The sequence below is a fragment of the Alosa sapidissima genome, chromosome 11 (genome assembly GCF_018492685.1).
Source record: "Alosa sapidissima isolate fAloSap1 chromosome 11, fAloSap1.pri, whole genome shotgun sequence".
Classification (NCBI taxonomy): domain Eukaryota; kingdom Metazoa; phylum Chordata; class Actinopteri; order Clupeiformes; family Clupeidae; genus Alosa; species Alosa sapidissima.
In genome coordinates this window covers 11,609,011-11,628,411 of record NC_055967.1, presented here as the reverse complement: position 1 = coordinate 11,628,411, position 19,401 = coordinate 11,609,011, and the positions used below count along the sequence as shown (strand labels likewise).

Below are 19,401 nucleotides of genomic sequence, written 5' to 3'. Positions count from 1 at the left end.
ACACACACAGCTATTCCATTTCACTACAATGCATAGAGAATAAAACATGATTTTGCTCTCCCTGAATCACTGTTTGGGCTTGCAATGAATTAAAGATGACAACGTGTAAATGACTGTTGAGTTAGAGTTGGAAGCCTTCATATGAATCCCTTTTCATTTCAGGGGAAGAAATGGTACAAGTTGCTTTGATCCGTCTCCTTTACTGAGGATGATCACCCCCATTCCTCTTCCAAAATGACCTCACCCAGGTCCTCGTTAGGCAGGTCTTCCGCTCTCCTCCGGGAGCTGGCTGTCGTTTGTGCCGCATGAGTATGTCTTAAGGGAACTTCTGCCTTTTCAAGTTGACTCAGCAGCTCCGAGGCAGAAAGGCTGCAGAATCATTGTGTTTAGTGTGTGTGTGGGGGAGTGGGGGGGGCTTAACTCATGCACTTAAATGGATGATGTCGTGACTTTATTTCTCCCTGCTCATCACCCCTGATCATCGGCCTCACACCCTGAGTCTGCACCTCTTAGCTGAAATTAATGAGAGAGAAAAACAAACAAAAAACTGCCCATCAGTGGAGATTGCAGAGTGCTGTTCTAGACATTATTGTGGATTAAGACTTAATAACAGTGCCATCTCATTTTAATTCAGCTGCATAGCTGACTTTTTTTCCAAGGTCATTGACTCAAACAGAGGCTATATCCTGAATGGTCAGGCCCTCTGTGGCCATTCAGAGGCAAAAGTGGATGTTCTGCGCTGTTTCATTATGTAATCCCTACTATGTTTTATGGCCCTGTTCTGACTACTCATGCTCTATGCTCTGTCCAGGAGGACTGTGGGGGGATGTCTCTACACTACGTGCATCCCTGGTTCCTGGCTCTCTTCACCTCCCTGCCTTGCTGGGACTCTGTGCTGGCCATCTGGGACCTCGTCATGCTCCAGGGTATAGCTCCATTATTCATGATCTCTCTGACCTGTGCAGGGCTGTCATTTTGTCATTGCTAAATACTGTGCTGGACCTCATCACTGAGGATGCAAGAAAGTCAAAGACCTGCCTTTCTGCCTTTCTAAAAAGTTCAAAACTGATACTGTCCAGGTGCATAAGCATCAATCCATGCTTGAGCAACATTTCTTGTTTATCAGTTATCCCGCTCTGTGTTTTGTGGCAGCAGTCATTCTGCTTGTCTGCCAAAAGTGTTATTTGGGGGGGGGGGGGGGTGGTTGTTGTTATTGCTGTTGATGTTTTGGCAGACCACACACTCACGTGGAATTAACTCAAAGCCGTCCTGAGTTGTAGAGGATCAGTGGTCCGTGGCACCGCTCACGTTAGCGCTAGCCCTTGTTTACGCTCGGCCTCCCGGCCGGCCTCTATTGTCCCGTGTGAGAGAAGCTGTCCACCTCCCTGAGCAGAGGTCTCAATGCATCAGCGCTCGCCCACAAAGCTCACCTAGGAGGCACCGCAGTGTTAGCATGGACAGGAACAAATTACTCCGATACACAACTTTGTTACTGCAAGGCCCCTGTATTTGTTTAGAGTGGTTTCTTTAGGTAATGGAGGCTGGGAAGGGGTTTAAAAGCTAAGCTGTCTGTAATGGTATGATCCCTACAGTATGTAGATGATTTACTGTTGTTGAGGTATATTTTTGTCAGTGACTAGTTTTGTAACATGCTCAAAAAGTTTTAATGGAATATTATGTGCAGTGTTTCCCACAGAATTGAATTCCATTTGTGGTGGTTGGTTTGCAGAATTAACTTGAATACAACAGTTTTTAACAAATTAACACAGCGTGGTTATGATGCTAACCAGATTTAAGCACAATTTAGTACAACCTGGAAAATCGTTGTGTGGTGGTCAATGTTGATATTGTGGTGGGCCGCCACAAATAAGTCAATGTATGGGAAACACTGATGTGAAAGACAGATAAACGCATCTGTCCTCACTGGTAGCTAAACACTCTACTGCACTGGGACTAAAACGTAAATACAAAAATGCATCAGTTAGCAAGCTAGCCAGCTTCTTTAGGTGGCTACTCTGCTGTTGTTTCTGTATGCAAGGTCTCATGAACAATAATCTCATGTCCCAAGTACAATAACCGGAATGTCAGAACTTAGTTAGGTCACCTCTCTGTGTTAATTATAAGCAAACATGCCCTCATACCCCATCCTCTCATTTCTTCTCCCCTTTCTCCCTGTTTCATTCTCTGTCTTTCTCTCTCCCCCGTTTCTCTTTATTCAGGACTAGTAGGTGTATTCCGTGCTGGTCTTGCCATCATATCCCTACTGGAGCCACGTCTGATGGCCCTGACAGACCATACCACCATGCTGACCCTTCTGCTCCGGGTACCTGTGGAACTGTGAGTCCCCCCATGCCTCACTTACTCTGCAACTGCACTTACAACACCACCACCCCACCACATACACACACACACACACACACACACAGTACTCCAGTGTAGTCATGGGCTGACTTTGTTGTGGAAACAATCACAGACCATGGAACGATCGCACTGATAAACCAATGCATGCATGGGGCTAACATAAAAAAGTGCATTGTCTGTGCATGTTTGCAAGGTGTGCTCGATTCTCACAAAGCTTGGCTGAGTTTGTTGTGGTGACAAAAGTGAAATTGCTTTTCAGGGCTTTCCAATTTTTCTACCAATATGCAAAGAGCATTTTGATGCTGGGAGCAATCACAAATCCCATGGGCTCTGTCCCAGATGGGCATACATGAGAAATGAGTTCTTAACCATTCAGTGAACCATGATGGTAATCCTGAATTGACAGAATATGAATCAACAAATTAAACAAATCCCGCTCCACTCAACCAAGTGAAATGAATACAACAACCACTTCCTTGTTTTTGGATATTAGAAGTTATTCTCTTAAGATTTGTATTTTGAATCCTATTACATTATTTATGTGCGAATGCCTTACAGAGTCATCCTTTATCTAAGACTATCTATTGTGATCTTCGAATAAAGGGTAACTTGTTCTGGGTATAAAAAGACAACGTAGAGGCAGCTACTCAGAGGGTCTATTGCTTGGACTGACAGACGAAGACAGACTTGACAGCAAGCAAAGCTTTTATTGGCAAGTTGGGGTGACTTGTCATTGTTTCGAGTTAGGGGCCCTTTCTAATCGGCGCTTTGTTTGAATGTCTGGGGGAGTAGTTATGGCAACAGTGCTATTCGGCCAGTTTGTGGGGTTTTATTGTGGGTTGGCTCTGGGTGTTTGCATTCGCCCTCTCCAGCTTTGCCCATGCCACATTGTCCCAAGAAATCCAGATTCATCATGCCCTTTACAATTTTAAATAGATGATGACCAGTATTATTTCTTAAACTGGCCTTGATAAACCCCCTACCAACATTCTTTCCTCCCTAAACATTGGCTTGAAAATGGGCAAACCATTTATTGTTAAAACAGTATAACTTTTTTCTCTGTTTATATGCATACATGGGCTATTGTAGAATGCCATTACATTGAGAATTCTATCTCTAGATGTTTTTCTTTTTTTAAGAGAAAAAATTGCGGATGTCTGCAATTAACTTGTGGGCACTAAACTCTTCCTGAGTGTTGGTGTGTGGGGTTTCGAGCTCTTGTCTGACATTTGTGAGTGTGTGTGTGTGTGTGTGTGTCAGCAAGGTCACGGCTAAGTGCTTTCCCTGTTTCCAAGGCCAGAGCTCCCTTTACTGCCTGAAACCGCATCTCATTCGCTCAGTGGGAAATGGAAAGAGAGAGAGTGCCCACTACAAGTTAAAGATCAAGGTGCTGTGAACCACAATGGATGTTTAGTCTCAGCGGTGTGCACCAAAAAAGGGTTCTCACACTTGCCACTACGTCCTATGTAGAGAGAGAGAGAGAGAGTCCTCTTCGCTGACACTCAGACCTGCCTAAAGACCTGACCGCTTGTTTGTTTGCCATGTTTCACTGACAGTCACTGTGGAGAACCCCTCCCTATACACACACGCATACACCTCTTTGTCTCATGAAAGTTACGTAACGTTTGTAGTGACATTCCCTGTTTGATAACAACAGGGGAAGATTCTCATTTTCCTATTGGTTGACTACTGAACCTGTTCAGGCTTGTGCAGTCACACATGGTTGTACAGTACAACATGGTACCTAGCTTTTACCTATGGACTGTTTGCCTTTTTTGAACTCCTGATTATTTTCATTCATATCCAAATCACTGAAGGTTATCTGAGGCAATCTAATCTCCACTCTCATGTCAGATTAAGATACTCACTCACTCTGTGTCTCTCTCTCTCTCTCTCTCTCTCTCTCTCTCTCTCTTTATCTCTCTCTCTCTCTCTTTATCTCTCTCTCTCCCTCCCTCATCACTCTCTCCCTCATTTCTCTCTCTCTGTCACTGTATTCTACAGGGCTGCTATTCTATAGGGCTGCTGCTGATTTTGCCCTCAGGGCATCTCAAAGTGTCCGAGTTTCCCATCAGTTATCAGTTTAAAGCAGTTTCTTTCTGAGCACAAGAAATACAAATCAAATGATTCTTTGTTAGAACGCCTATTTAGAAAATTACAATATTATACAACAATGAAATGATGAATGGTATTGTGGTAGGGGTTGAGGAGCGGGTGTTACCTTTTTCTCTTTACAATTTGAACAGCTTCTTTAAGGTTGTTTTATGTGAATCGGCATTCCTTCTTTTCCTGCAGCTCAAAGCACCATGTTCTGGTTACAGCCCTATGGGCCACTGAGATCCAGGAGTCGGAGGTGACGTGTATGGCCAACCTGGTCCTGGAGAATGCCAGAGAAGACCTATGCAAAGGTAGGCACTGTTCATATTCATGGTATGGTGTCTATAATATACCAAAAATATCCCTCACCTATGTGTGCATTACCCATCTAAATGATTAACAATAGGTTATCACACACATCACTGCAGATAACTAAGTTGCAAACAAACCTTCACAAACATTAGATGTCAAATCTAGAAGATATAGCCATTTGTTTGCTTGGCATTTCATGTTATTCTAAGAATGCAGGCAATCACTTCAACTATCACAGAATATTTGTGTAAAAGATAAGGTTTATGGTGCTCGCTGTTAGCCCAGAGATGTCCTAAAAGACTTCTCTTTGCTAATATTGGGCTGTGCAGCAGATTGCAACTGTTGCAACATTCATTACACACACTATATTCAAATTGTACTTGATGTCTACACCCTAAGTTATACTTAGATTTTAATTAAGTGTAAGATCCCAGACAGAGATTATTGCTCTGTCTCTCTCGCTCACTTACTCACTCACACACACACACACACACACACACACACACACACACACAACACAACAAAACAAAACAAAACACTCATTTCACGGCTGGCTGAAACCCGTAGAATAGACATGAGGCATACTTTAGAAAGATACGTCTCACTCTGATTCTCAGCTGATTGCTCTCTCCCCCCCACCTACACAAATGATTCCAATCCATGTTGTTCTTTCAGAGGAGGCAAAGGGCACCAGAACACCCCCTCCCTCCCTCCCTCCCTGTGCCTGTCCCACAGCAACCCTCATAACTACATTGTTTTTGACCCCATTCTGACCCTGCCTATCTGTATGTACAGGGCGCAAACCAACAGGGATGTGCTCTCACGCAGTAACCGGATAAGCCAATGGACCGCTAAAGGTCAAGTGTAATGGTTTTATGAGGACACCTGAGAGCCCCCTCGCTGTCCCGACGCATCGTCCCCATAGGCAGCTGAGCCCTGATGATTGTGCGTTTGATTGGATGAGCAGTTAAAGAGGAGGTTGTTGTTTTTTTTCCCTCCGTCTGTGCTAAATGTCAGAGGCAGGTTTACATGGTCCCGTGGGGAGGCCGGTTACCTGCGGAGCACAAAGCCGGGTCTGTGGCTGGCTGTGTGCTGGATCGGGCCACTAGCGCTCAGGCCCAGGGACAAAGTAGCCACTGCCCATCTTGTGCTTGTAGGGATTCTCTAACTTTAATGAGGGGTGAAAGTGGAGCCTGTCTCGTTCTTTTTCTCTTTCTTTTCCCCTTTTTTTCCCCTTCTCTTTTGCTATCTGTCTTTGTCTCTCCCTCTCTGCCCCCCCCTCCACACACACACACACACACACACAGACACACACACTCTCTCTCTACTGTGCCCACTACTGTGCCTTGACCAGAGTGTCTACACCAGCCCTTCCCCAAATCTCCGAACCTTCCAGATTCATTTGTCTCAGTCATCTTCATTCAAATGATTTGCCTCCGAACAACTTAGTCTGACTACTTTTGTTCCCCTCCACCCACAGCCACACCAACCCATTCACTTTTTTAGTGGATCGTCCACTTCCTCACTCACCCGGCTTACCGCGTGAAACTCAGGGGTTCCCGAAACTCGCTGTGACAAAATCAATCACACGGATCATTAGCACCCTTGTACTGCTGAAGGAGAGAGAGAGACACGAGAGAGAGAGAGAGACACACACACACAAGAGAGCGACAGAGAGAGAGAAGAGAGACTGATCCAAAGTGAACCTGCAGTGAAAGGAGCCACTGTGCGGAACTGCACTTGCCCCCTTGCTGGAGGATAGTGGTGCCCAGGTCCTCAGATGCTCCCGTTTGCTGTGAGACTGTGCCTGTCCTGGCTCAGGCCTCCGCTAGTGTTTTCCCCTGGGAGAGAGAGAGAGAGGTACAGAAGGAGTGAGAGAAAGAGTAAGAGTGAAAGGGAGCCCTCATTTACCCTGCTATCATCGCTTGCGTAACCGCCATCCCCCCGAGGAGGGAATTTTGATGTCCCAGAGTCACCCCCCTCACCTCCCTCCTTCAACTGCGCTTCTCTGGCCCTGCAAGGAGACCACTTGTTTTCTAGAAGCCTGTGTTTCTCACACAATGAGAGGAACAATGCGAGATGCTACTCTACTCTACTCTACTCTCCTCTACTCTCGCCTGGTGGTGGTAGACTTCTTATTCCCACCCAAGCCAGAGAGGCGTCTTCCCCGACAGACATGATGGAAGACTCACTTTTGTAGCATTGCGTGTTTTACGTGTGACTCATTGCTTGCGGGCGAAGGAGAAGCACCAAGAGGCCCAGATGGTGACTCAGACCTGTGTGTGTGTGTGTATGCCGAGGGCCGTATTGTCAGTGTAGATCCGGGGGGGCCCCTGATGTAAAGCTAATTGAAAGCCTTGGCAGCAGCACGTTTGCTCATTGGAGCGCGGGACCAGTCTCCCCTGTGAGTAAGTGTGAGTCATCCCCAGGTCTGTCTGCGCCTTACAAAGACACCAGACCATAATCAGAGCCCCTCACTCAGAGCCTGGAAACGTACACCACTTCTTCCCTCGCCAAGGACCAGCCACTCTTTGTCTCTCAAGCCCATCTCAGTGTGTGGGAGAGAGTCTGTGTGCAAGTTAAACAGGTATCAGGGTGGAAGTCCATCTTTTCCTTGGGTAGAAAGCATTGTGAGGATATTTATTTGTCATTGTAAACACGGTCACGGCACCTGCAGTAGGTAGACATTGCCAGGAAATTCTTAGAATCCCTGTTTAGAGGAGAGAGACTGTCAGTGTAGCTCCTAAGCACACAAATATATCATTAATCAGTTGAATGAGTGTTATTTGTTTTTTGTTTAGTTTTTTTTTTTTCACAATTTCTTTTTTATTTTCTGGTCCCTAATGGGCTGTTTTCTTTTTGTAAAAAGCACTGAGATTAATGAAACGAAGCACCACAGGCTGACCTTGAAGGTGTGAGCGCTGTAGGCTTTTAAACACGGCCATAATGCGAGGCTAAGAAGGGAGGGGGGGGGGGGGGGGCAAATGAGCGCTGTGCAGAGGTAGCACTATTGCATTGTGGGTGTGTGAGCTGGCCACTCCGTCTGGCTCTCGGATGCGCTGCCACCTCAGCACAACAGCAGGAGTACTTGCAGGTGCGGTGCCTGACCATATTCTCTTTCTCTCTTTCTTCCCTCCATCTCTCTTTCTCTCTGTCACTGTCCTCACCCCCCCCCCCCCCCCCCATCTCTCTCTCTGTTTTTTTTTTTCTTTTCTGGCTGGTACAGTGACTCAGCAGCTTCTTTATCCTCAGAGGGGCTTCTCTCAGCTGCCGTCTGTTCACCTCCTGCCATATGATCTCATCCTCAGCACCAGCTCTGACCGGGGGGGGGGGGGGGGGGGTGTTCTCTATGGGTCACGATTGTTTTGTGTATTATCAAGGTTTTGTCCACTTGATTCATCTGTCCCTGTGGAGAAGGGGAAGGTGGGAAATGTGCTTGCCTATGTGTGATTAGTCTCAGTGGTACAGCTGATGCTGTGACAGACTATTGGACTCTGAGTACTGAGTACTTTTGTACAGTAATATGAAATCACCTTCGAGGCAGATACCTTTTTGGTTTGTTTTTTGATGACATTTGCCTGTAATTCTGTATGGGAGAAGCTGACCCGACCATGTCTCCTGCAGTAGTGAGAATGATCCAGCACCAAACCTCAAGTTCTGCTTGCCCCTCAGTTTTCCCTGTGTAACCTTAGCATATGCTGTGTGATTCAGCTTTTCTTTATCAAATTGCTTCCAATGCACTTTTTTGTCATTTGGGATATGTAGCACGCACGCGCAGCACAAACTTGTCCACGCAGCTAATCGAGTGTCTCGGTGTCCGTCAGCTGACTGGAATATTCCGTAGTGCTATTGTTGGCTCCAGGTCTGCTGCTGAGATGAGTGAGCAGCCCTCTATACAGCGGGCTCAGTCAGGGAGCTTAGAGGAGGCCTCGGACAGGTTAGAGAGGTGAAATTCCTTGGGCTCTAGCACGACAATGGCAGAGTACCCCATGCTGCCCCTTAAATCACAGAAGAGCCCCTAATGACCCCTGAGGTCCCGGATCACAGAGACCCTGTGAATGTTCTCTGGGCTTCATTGGGATATGGTTTGATGTTTGCGGCTGGCTTTGACATTTTGCTTTGGACTTTTATCATGGTCATTGAGCCACCAAAGGTCTCCAGGTAAATGTGGATGAGCCGCGAGCTATATATAAACTTCTGTCTGAAGCGTGCGGTGCTGATTGTAGACCTAATTGTAGTCTAAGAATAGTCTCATTAGAGGTCATCTGACATTGTTGCGTTTGTGTCGAACACGTTGTCATCATCAGTCACACAAAAAAGACCTGAGACAGCTCTTGCCTGTCATCCGTGGTTTTTATTCTGAAAGTGGGACGTTGGCATGAAGGATCGGTCTCTGCACCCTGTTTGAACACTGAGCTCACATCTCTGAATAATTCAGTTTTTCCTTCTGTGCTAATGTTGACTCGGCTGTGGAAACACAGGATTTGGTATTATTCTGGGGCTTATGAGTGTGCACGCTGCTAACATGAGACTTCTCTGCTCCGCAGAGGCCTGGGGGGTTAGGAGCTTAAAATGCTTTTCGTGCTGCCCTCCTGCCTGCCTGGCGGCCCGGCTTCCATGTGTCCGTATGAACCCTCGTCCGTCCGACTGGACCCGGTGGACTGGACCCATTTGGAGCTGAGCTGGGCTTACTCCGGATTTGTTTCCTCAAAAGAATTTGCTGGTAATACCATAAGAATCCATCATGACAGGGTCAGCTGTAATAAGTGAACGTTTCGTAATTTGTCATAAAGGCGGGCGTTCCATACGTTTACTAACGTGCATAGCTGCCACTTGCCGCTGTTGGTGAGTTATGGCTGCTGCATTTTAACAGCTATTCTTCCTTAAGGGAGCGAAAAATAACTGAGACAAGCGCATAATGTCTGTATGGTGACTCTGGCGTCTGAGTTTGATGAGCTGATGTGTGATGTTTCAGCATTGAGGGGTGAAAAAGTGACAAGGTCTTTAACAGCCACAAAAGGGCAGAGCTTTAATGCAGCCGAATCCTTGTGTAAGTGTGTCAGCCATCTGGAGACACTGTCCCTTTCAAGGCACGGGAGTGATCCTCTTACGCAGCCACCCGGCTCATCACGCCTGTGAAGAGATTTTTTCTCTCTCTCTCTCTCTCTGTCTGTCTCTCTCTTTCTCTATCTCTCCCTTCCTCTGTCTCTCTTTCTCTCTCTCCCCCTCTTTCTCTCTCTCTCTTTCTCTCTATCTCTTTCTCTCTCTATCTCTCTCCCTTTCTCTCTCTCTTTCTCTCTCTCTCTGTCTCTGACACGGTCTGTTATTTGGTCCTAAATCTCACATCCACAAAAAAGCATACACAAATGGACATAGGCGCGCGCGCACACACACACACACACACACACACACACACACACACACACACACACACACACACACACACACACACACACACACACAGCGCCATGGTCATGAAGGGCAGCACTGTTTCAGCAAAGCCAAAAAATTGCTGTGGATGGACATGTGCTGAAATTGCTGTGGATGGACACAGAGGCAGAGGTCAGTTGTGGAGCGGCTGCTGAAACGAAGCAGAGCTTATCTCATGCTTCTGTCACTGTGGTTTGAAGAGGTAACGACAGACGCCACTACACCCATTATAATTTACCCGTTGACAATGAAAATGTTGTAATTATGATAGCCTAATAGGGATGGTGTTGACTTGAAGAAGACCCTCGAGGGTGAAAAACTGATAGATAGATAGATAGATAGATAGATAGATAGATAGATACTTTATTGATCCCCAAGGGGAAATTCAAGATGAAGAGGTACCCACATTTTCTCCATCCGGTTATAGCGATGGCTTCTCAGAGGCCTTGCTTAGCGCTTGGCTTCCATGTTGAACTTTCACCCCATCGCAGGCTTAAGGCCCCATTAAAACCTGAACCTAGAATCAAGAGGGTGTGGTGAGGTCAAAGCTCAGGTCGCAGGGGTTAAGGCAAGCGGTCGTCTTGTATGCCCCTCTCTATTCTCTGAGCACAAATCCTCTACGCTCTGCCCAACAACAAACAAAGGCAACGGAATTGAGAGATTTTTTAAAAGGCCTCGGTCACGGTGGAACTGGGCAACAGATCCACTGAAGATTTTAAATGATTGCGGAATCGCCTCTTGAAATAGAGGACTTCCCACTCCCCGGATGCGGTTGTTGTTGTTTGAGAGCCTGGATGATTAATGTTCATCCACGGGAGTGGCAGAGTGTTTGGGAATTAGGTTTCACTTGTGCACATGTGCCTGGCAATTCATCTCCCTCCAGTATTGTTTAAATGCACAGTGGTACTCTTAGTGGTACTCTTCTCCAATGTTACATTTTCCCTAAGCTGGGAAGACATTTCATGCCTATTTTCTACAAGCAATCAGAATTTTCCTGTCCTGTGATTTTTCATCGCTTCAAGATAGATTGCAGCCATTTGCCCTCTTTGATGATGAGAGCTGGCACCAGTAAGGCAGTCCCTGTGCTAGTCTGATTGCTACTTGAGAGGAGACTCAAGAAGTGGAAAATTTCTATAGTTAAGGGGTCTATTTTCTACCGAGTTTAAATACCCCCTTGCTGTGAGAGCTGATGGATGACTATCAGCAATGAGATGAGCGAGAGCTGATTGATAGATCGAGAGATCCCCACACACTGGTGGACTGGCCTGGCCTCTGCCTCCTTCCCCTCTTTGTTGCGCCACCACCCAGTGTCCGTCAAGATGACTGCTCTTCCCACAACGAGGTGAGATTCACACACGTTCAAAAAGAAATCAGAGAATATGGGGCACGGCACACGCCCTCTGACATGTCACTGGGCGCCTTTGTGCAGGAGAAATGGAGATGTGGTCATCTGAAACTAGTTTCATAACTATCATGAGAACGGTTTGGTCCTCTTGCCCATTTTCAGTGGTGATTTTGATGGAAGGTTTTTCTTTCCTTCCATTTCCTTAATAACACTTAGCGGTATTGTTGGCGTCATTCTCTAAAAGCTTTTCTCACATTTTCTCGTTAAGACACCTTTTAGCTACCTAGCTTTACAGTTTTTTTCAATCGCTAACAAGCGCTTACCCATACTTCAGATACTTTTTCTAAACTCTTAACACAGACTCGCACCTACAAAACACAATGGGCCAAATGGATAATTTTCTTCTCAAAAACACATTTTGTTAAATATATTACTAACACATCTTTCTCTGCACACACTAACTTAACCAAAACACTGGAAATCTGACTCAAAATGAAATTATTCTGTCAAAGAATAACACTTGTTTTCACTTCACAAGGTACATGCAGTCAATCAAAGTACACCAGGTTTCAAAATACTGGCTATTTTTGACATTACAAAAACTGCATAGACTTTTATGTTTCAGTTTTACAGGTATTTGCATGCCATTTTTACACTAAATTTCTTTGTTGGGAACTGTATGTCTACATGTTATTTTCACATTCAAAAGCATTCCAGTAAAAAGCAAATCAGTTTTTTTTTCCTTTATACTGTTTACTACAGGAGGTACAGTAGAAATACTGTTTACAGTATGATATAACAGAAAAGGTTTTACAGTATTGCTTACAGTGAACAAAATATCCATGAAACACACAAGAGCATTCTGAACAAAAAAACAACAGCAAAAAAGCCAGATAAAAAGGGGGGGAACTAAAAAAAAAAAAAAAAAAAGCACAAAATTACTGTATCTAATCTCTGCGATCTTCAGGGTTAGGCCACATGTTTTCATCAACATCGCATTGATTACATGGTCAATGATAGTGGCACGAATTTCATTACTGACAACTGTTCTTGCAGCCTTTGGAATGCCACCACCATGCATTCTAATACCTTTACCTTGCCCTCTCTTTGGGCCTGCTCTTCTTCCTGACCCTGCTCCTCTCACTGCTCCTGCATCTCTCACTGCATCTCTCACTGCTCCTGCACCTCCCACTGCACCTCATACTGGGCCTGCTCTTCTCCCTGGGCCCCTTGCTCTTCCTCTTCCTCATCCAGACATTACAGTGTTTGTCTTTTTCTTTTTCTGTTTCAGCCACTACCACTGAGTCTAAGCCAGAATGGAATCAGCTGTGGTTGGCCCAATTTACCCAACATAAAGATATATTGTTTTTGAACTGATATAATTGCAGAAGCAGAGGTTTTTATACTGTATCTAAGGTTTGGAATATTGTCTTTGCTATTGTGGGATGTTGTGTGTTAACATTCGTAAATACTGCAAAAACAATCCATAATTTTGTTGGGAGGTATAGCTTGTTTGTTAAGAAAATGTAAGCATTGTGGAAATGTGTTCACTGACTGCATATCTTGTGAAAACGACATGAAATGTGTGAATGGTATGGCCACAAAAGACCAATGCTGTGCTAATTGTATTTAGAGTTTTGAAAATGTGACAACTGGTTGGACAAACGCTTGTTAGCGACTGAAAAAAAACTGTAATCAGTGCCAATTGTGGTGTTTGCAAGGTTTTTTTTTTTGTTGTTGAGGTTTTTAGCTTTGTATTTTCAGATCAAAACTCCATAGTGCTGCTTTAATACTTTTTCCGCCAAATACTGATTTCTCTTTGACAGTATAAAGACAATTTTCTGAGTCACTATTGATGTTTTGTTGTCATGGTAATATTATATGCTACTGCATTTGGGCCTGATTATGCTTGAGTTCAGCAGGTTCAGATAGGACTAGCTTTTGAAATGTGTTTGCTTCTCAAACACCTTGCCGGCCAGGCCAAACAATGGAATGGAAAGTTGATAAATAATGTCTTTTGATATACACTTCCAGATGGGTTACGTTACGTTAACATTGCCCAATGATGAAACTTGTCATTTTTCATTTTTGCCATTTTCTTATCAGTGTTGCATTCTACATATACTTAATGTTAAAGTTTTCAGCTATACTGTGTAGGTTAAGTTATTGCATTTGCATTTGGATTGTATATCCAAAGTATTCCATTTTTACTTTTTAATTCTAACCATTTGAAGCCCTTTTTTCCCCCTTTATAATCAACAAGCTGTTTCTTGACCAATAAGACCGAAGTTTACTCGAAAGAACGTTTCCTTACGCAGTTTGTTACCTTCCTGCTGTGTGGTCTGTTCACCTCCTGCAGCAACATGTCTTTCTTTCTCTGCATTCGCCCCCTCTGAAATTATGGACAAGGTCTACAATTAAACCTTAATGCCCAGGTAAACCCAAGTGGTTGGTAATCACTCATTTACTTGGGTCTCAGACGTATCTTTCTAAAGTATGCCTTATATCTATTCTACAGGTTTCAGCCAGCCGTGAAATGAGTGTTTTGTGTGTGTGTGTGTGTGTGTGTGGTACACACCCAAAAATAGTGTCTTACTAAGCTGTTTGTGGCTACAGTGTGAGAGATACCGTGCTTGATTAGATGAAATGGCCTGTCTGACCACTGGCTGTGGCTTCCCTCTGTAATCTCTCTCTCTCTATCTATCTCTCTTTCTCTCTCTCCTTCACTCTTTTTCTCTCTCTCTCTCCTCTCTCCCTCTCTCACTCCCTCTGTGGTGTCCTTACATTGCTTAATGAGTACTGTGAGGAGCCCTGACCCTGGGTGGACCCGGAGGTGTCAGGGTTTCGCAGCTGCCCGGCTCACCCTTTGATTGCTGTGAATTAAGCCCCGCAGGCACCCTCAGGGCACCTGGTTAGCTGCTGTAAATGAGTGTGTCTTCTTCCTCCAGCCCCCACACATGTTGCAACTGTGCATGCTTGTGGGAGTTATGTGCTGGCTTTGTATTAGAATTATCAGCCAATTTGTTCGGTTCTCAACATGGAGTAATTAGGTGTAGTAATATTTTGTTTTAGGACACGGCAGTTCTTCCCTGTAGCTATGAATCCTTTTTTGGGCTGACATGATAACTCATCCTAGTAAGTCGTGGTTGACTGCATCTGAATCTTATCAAATTGACATGAATGTTAAATGTGTGAACCGGATGTCCAAACAGAAGGTCCCATCTGTATTTGTCTTTGAACTATAATTTAATGGGCTGCGTGCGCAATGGAGTCTTAAATCCTCTTGTTTTTCTTTGGCTTAAGAGGAGAGTTTATCCACAAAGGCTATTACTTTTAAATGCCAAAGATGGAGGAGACTATTCAATCTTTTCTGGTTAATCACCAGTTTATTCTTAAGCACTTGGCACTAGGAAAACATTGTTATGAAAGGAAATCCCAGGCATTGTAAGGAAAATGCCATAACTCACACAACTGAGCAAACCTAAGCAATACAAGAACGTTTCCATTCCAGTGAGCATTAAGTTATTTGAACAGCTTTATTTCTACAGTAATATTTCTCCCCACTGCTAAGGCATTTTTTGTATTTTGATATATTACCCAGGAATGGTTTGGCAGACACTTCAAAAGGATCGTAGAAAGCAGGCATGCCGTCAGCAAGTTCTTTTGTGTTGGGACAGACCGTGTCCCTGAGCCCCAGTGTTTCTCAGCTCTGGCCCTGTTTGGTCATTAGCTCTTGTTTTCCCTCCATTTTATCAGCTTTCCTCTAGAGGTTGCCCTCTGGCCTTCTTCTTTGGCCCGGCCGAAATGTCCACCACCCTTACTGGACTGCTAATCGGCAGCGGCTAGCTTTGTTTGCTTTCTTTTATGGAACACGATAAAGATTGCGGGGCCTTGATTTGCAAAGGGGTTCTTAAACTTCACAGACTTGATGTCATGCTGACGCTTGATTTCACAGCTCGGGCTTTCTCACCAGCTGCCGAAAAAGCACCTGATGAACCCGGTGACCTCATCTTTGTGCGGCAAGTGCTTTCATTAGCTGTACTCGCCTGTTATCTGCCAGGTCGTTTCCTTGCTTCCATTCGTCGGCTTTCAGGAAACCTGCGGAGGTGAGATTGGACTCCTGTGTTTGGGAACGCGAAAGGAACCCTAGCACTGTTTCAGCTTCACCACAGCAGAATGAGTCAGTCTCCTGTGCCTTTTCTGCCATGCAGTGTGTGTGTGTGTGTGTGTGTGTGCGCGCTTGTCTCTCCATCAGCCTTCCCACAGGGTGCAATTGTGGAAAGAGATCTCCTGTGTTCTGATCTGAAAGTGCGCTGATTCTTTGAAGCGAAACGCTGTCTTTGATGTTTGGTTGAGATGAGCTCCTGATAAGATGGATGCAAGTTCACACAGCTCCACTGACTGACTGACTGAGTGAGTGAGTGAGTGTGTGTGTGTGTACGTTAACCCTGACTGTGACCCAGTAGGTAAATACAGGTTGCAGTCCCTTATAATCCCACAGTCTCATATTAACTGCCAACTAGCATGAGTAATAGTCGGAGTCAGGGTAATCAAGTCTGACCTCTTTACACTGAAGGTAAGTAATATAACATCACATCTTAAGAGGCCATTTTGGAGGGGTGTATTGTTATTGTCTTGACAAGCAAGTTACAGTGCAGCCTTGTCCAATGTCATCCAAAGCAGTGGGATTTTCCATTTTATCTTAAATCTCTTTCTCCTTCAACATACTCCAGGGAGCCAAACAAGGGTTGATGTGACTGATGAGGTTTGGTATGCTAATATGTGGTACCTAACGACGGCCCTGGTACCCGTAGTGTGCTGGATAATTTATCCTCATCTCCTGACCTGTGGACCTGGCAAAGACCGTTCTGCCCAGCCAAAGATACATTCGATGCCACACAGGAGAATACGGCTGGATCGGGTGTTTGAAGTTGTCAGGCTTACGTGAAGGCCTGATCTGTGCCCAGAGGCCAGGCCCATTGTCGTCCCCATACTGTCATTGCATTCCTCTGTGAGAGATAAAGAGAAATGACTTGAGTTGTGAGATGGCTCTCTTTTGTCTGGATAGACTCACTTTTTTCCTTTGGGTGAATGCCACAGTGACAGCTTGTCAAGAGTTAATTTGTCTTCACTGGCACAACACAGGTAGAGATCGCAACAAGGAGAGTTATGAAGATTTATCAGTGACTTAGAATTACAAGGTACAACAGTGAGATGTTCTCTCGCTTTTTGACTTTTCTAATTGTTGAAGACTTATAGGAAATCCATGCAGCCCTTTGAGATTTACCAAGCTGCAACAAAGCAAGTAACAAAGAACCAGCGTTGGAACTGATCCTCTTGAGGTTTACTTGGAAGGGAATGCAAACTCTCCTGCCAAAACCCCCACAAAAATAATATAATGAACCACCCCTGAAGTTGTTGCATCTCACTTTGGGTGGAAGAACTTTGTCAGCAATTTCGCTAGAAGTTGATTCAGGGTTTGTCTAGTCAGTGGTGTGTGAGGCCTTTTCCGTGGTCCGCATAGTGACCTGGGGGCGTTTCAGAGACATCCTTTGAATTCACAAGGGCCAGAAGAACAGAGGGCTAATGGTAGGAAGCAAGAAAGCAGGTGTGCTTCTGAAAGAAATGCTGTGTTAGCAACTCACATCTTTAAAAAAAGTCCACTGACTTCCTATATATATATATATATATATATATATATATATACTGTATATTACTGCTACACTGTCATGCTATATTAGCTAATGGCTTCTGCTACAATACTGAATGGCTGTAACCCTATTACCTCAACCTATTCTTGCACTGATATAGTTTTTATATTACCTTGTCTACATTATACATTACTCTCCTATTTGTCCATATTTATTTATGCTGGTCTCTAGACCTTATTCTTGCACTGTTGGACTACTTTTTGCACCTTCACCATGACACTCACTCTCTTGAGCACCTTACCATGCACACAGTATTACAGGCCCAGTCCCGGCCCGGTCACTGCAAGCGCCTCATGCTTGATCATCTTTAAGCACACTGTGGATTTTTTTAATTTAATTTATATAGTATATTTTGTATTTAGTTTTTCTTATCTTCTACTGTCTCTATTGTACAGTGGAGTTTTAGTATATGTATATACTCTACAAAACACTCGAAAGGCTTCATGAGGACATCTGTCTTGAGAACATGACTTGATGACTTGTCGCTGAAAGGGAAATGAACAATGTTGACGTCCGGATACTATCATTGGCGTGCTTCTTCACAGTTTGTGTAGAGGGGAATGGGTTCTTTTGTACATAATTTACATGAGGACCTTGACTGGTGGTGATACAGTTCAACAAAGTTCAACCTCGACCGGATGTTTCCTGAATGCCCGTCTTGCCAAAGTAGATTTCAATTGAAATATCCCATAGGTCCAGTACAGGGCCACCTGAAGTTACCCAGAGTGACTAACCCCTGGACCTCATAAAGATGATGAAGGACTGTTGTGACCAGGGGCCATGAATCATAGATAAACAGTGTCCTTGAGAGGCACATCCCAGCGGGAAGTCCCCACATAGGCTATCCAAGGGCATTCAAAGTACCGCAACTCCTGGAGCCACGCGTCATGGTCCTGGTGACGGGTCAGGGTCTGAGTGTCGGCCGTCATCCATACGCTGGGCAGGAAGCTGTCATTAGGGCTTGAGTCATACAGGAGAACGACCCCTCTGAACATGACCTGCAGCCAAACGCACCGACACCTCCAGACCTGTCCGGCCTGAAACTGATATCAATCCCCACCTTCCTTCCCTAAACATATATCATTAGACTGTCTCATACATGGAACACTTTTCAGCACCTCTGTTTTGAGGAAGAAAGAAAAACGGATGTAGGAGGACTCTAGTGTAAAAGTGTTATGCAGCGAAAACATGTTCGGCCCAAATGTGTTTTTTAACCTTTGCCTGCAGTGTAGTGCATTTTGCCTGACATCAAGCCTTGATTACTGTACAGCTGAAGTGATTAGCTACGTATGAATACCTAATGGGATAGTTTAGTGTTTCAAGTTCACCTTTTGTTTCTGTGTGCTCATCATAGCAAGCTGCCAAACACTGCCTCCCCCTGAAGGAAATACTGATGAACAAAACCAAAAGCTCCTCCTCCTTTGAAAATCTTCACTGTCGTCAGCGGATTATCTATGATCCCTCTTCAGAATTGCAGCTTTGTTATTATTGCATTAGACTGTGGGGGTGATCCTTCGGTTTTGCATCATCTGTTAATCTGTTTGGCTCCCCCTCTTTGAAACAGATGCCAGTGGGAAGTCCGCGGTGTTTCACTCCATTAACGGTCCTCTCACAGAGCAAATTATAGCCTGGCAAACCCACTGTTTGCCCTCTGCCCTGGCAGATCAATACTCTGCCCCAGTTATTTACCCCTACTGTCTCAGAAAATCCAGCTGAGATCCAGTCTTTCAGAAAAGAAGCTGAGTGGGTTGCAGAGAAATGTTACCCGTGAGAATGAGTTAACAAAGATTTGTGTTTTATTTGACATGTGGATGAATGACTCACACAAAACCCTGTGAAGGATGTCAAATGCTTGCCAATACTTGCAATTGCTGAATGCCTCAAACCATCAGTGATGAATGACTCAGATTACTCTGCGATTTCAGTGGGCTTTTAGCAGCCATTCTCGAATACACTGACAATAGGTTCAGTTTGGGGTTCTTGTGTGATGCTGTTTTTTCTAGTGTGTGTAATTTATCTCCTTGTCTTCTCTATCCCCAGGTTTTAATTTGTATTTTTTTTTCCCCTATCGGCAACTCAAGGGTCTGTGTACTCCTAACCTACATTATGCCCGGTGGCTCTGACCATGCTAATCTCCTCCATTTA

General features: G+C 44.7%; 1 protein-coding gene across 3 annotated transcripts in view; it reads left to right on the top strand.

Annotated features, from left to right (window-relative positions):
* si:ch211-266k8.4 (TBC1 domain family member 10A) overlaps window positions 1-19,401 on the top strand; it is a 37,745-nt gene that overhangs the window by 4,963 nt on the left and 13,381 nt on the right. For all 3 annotated transcript variants that reach the window (XR_006034952.1, XM_042109065.1, XM_042109064.1), the window contains exons 8-10: window positions 812-926; window positions 2,220-2,337; window positions 4,657-4,769. Coding sequence is in view for 2 of the 3 variants with exons in the window: in XM_042109065.1 (XP_041964999.1) it covers window positions 812-926; window positions 2,220-2,337; window positions 4,657-4,769 (346 nt within the window). In the remaining variant the exon portion in view is untranslated. The remainder of the gene's footprint in view (window positions 1-811; window positions 927-2,219; window positions 2,338-4,656; window positions 4,770-19,401) is intronic.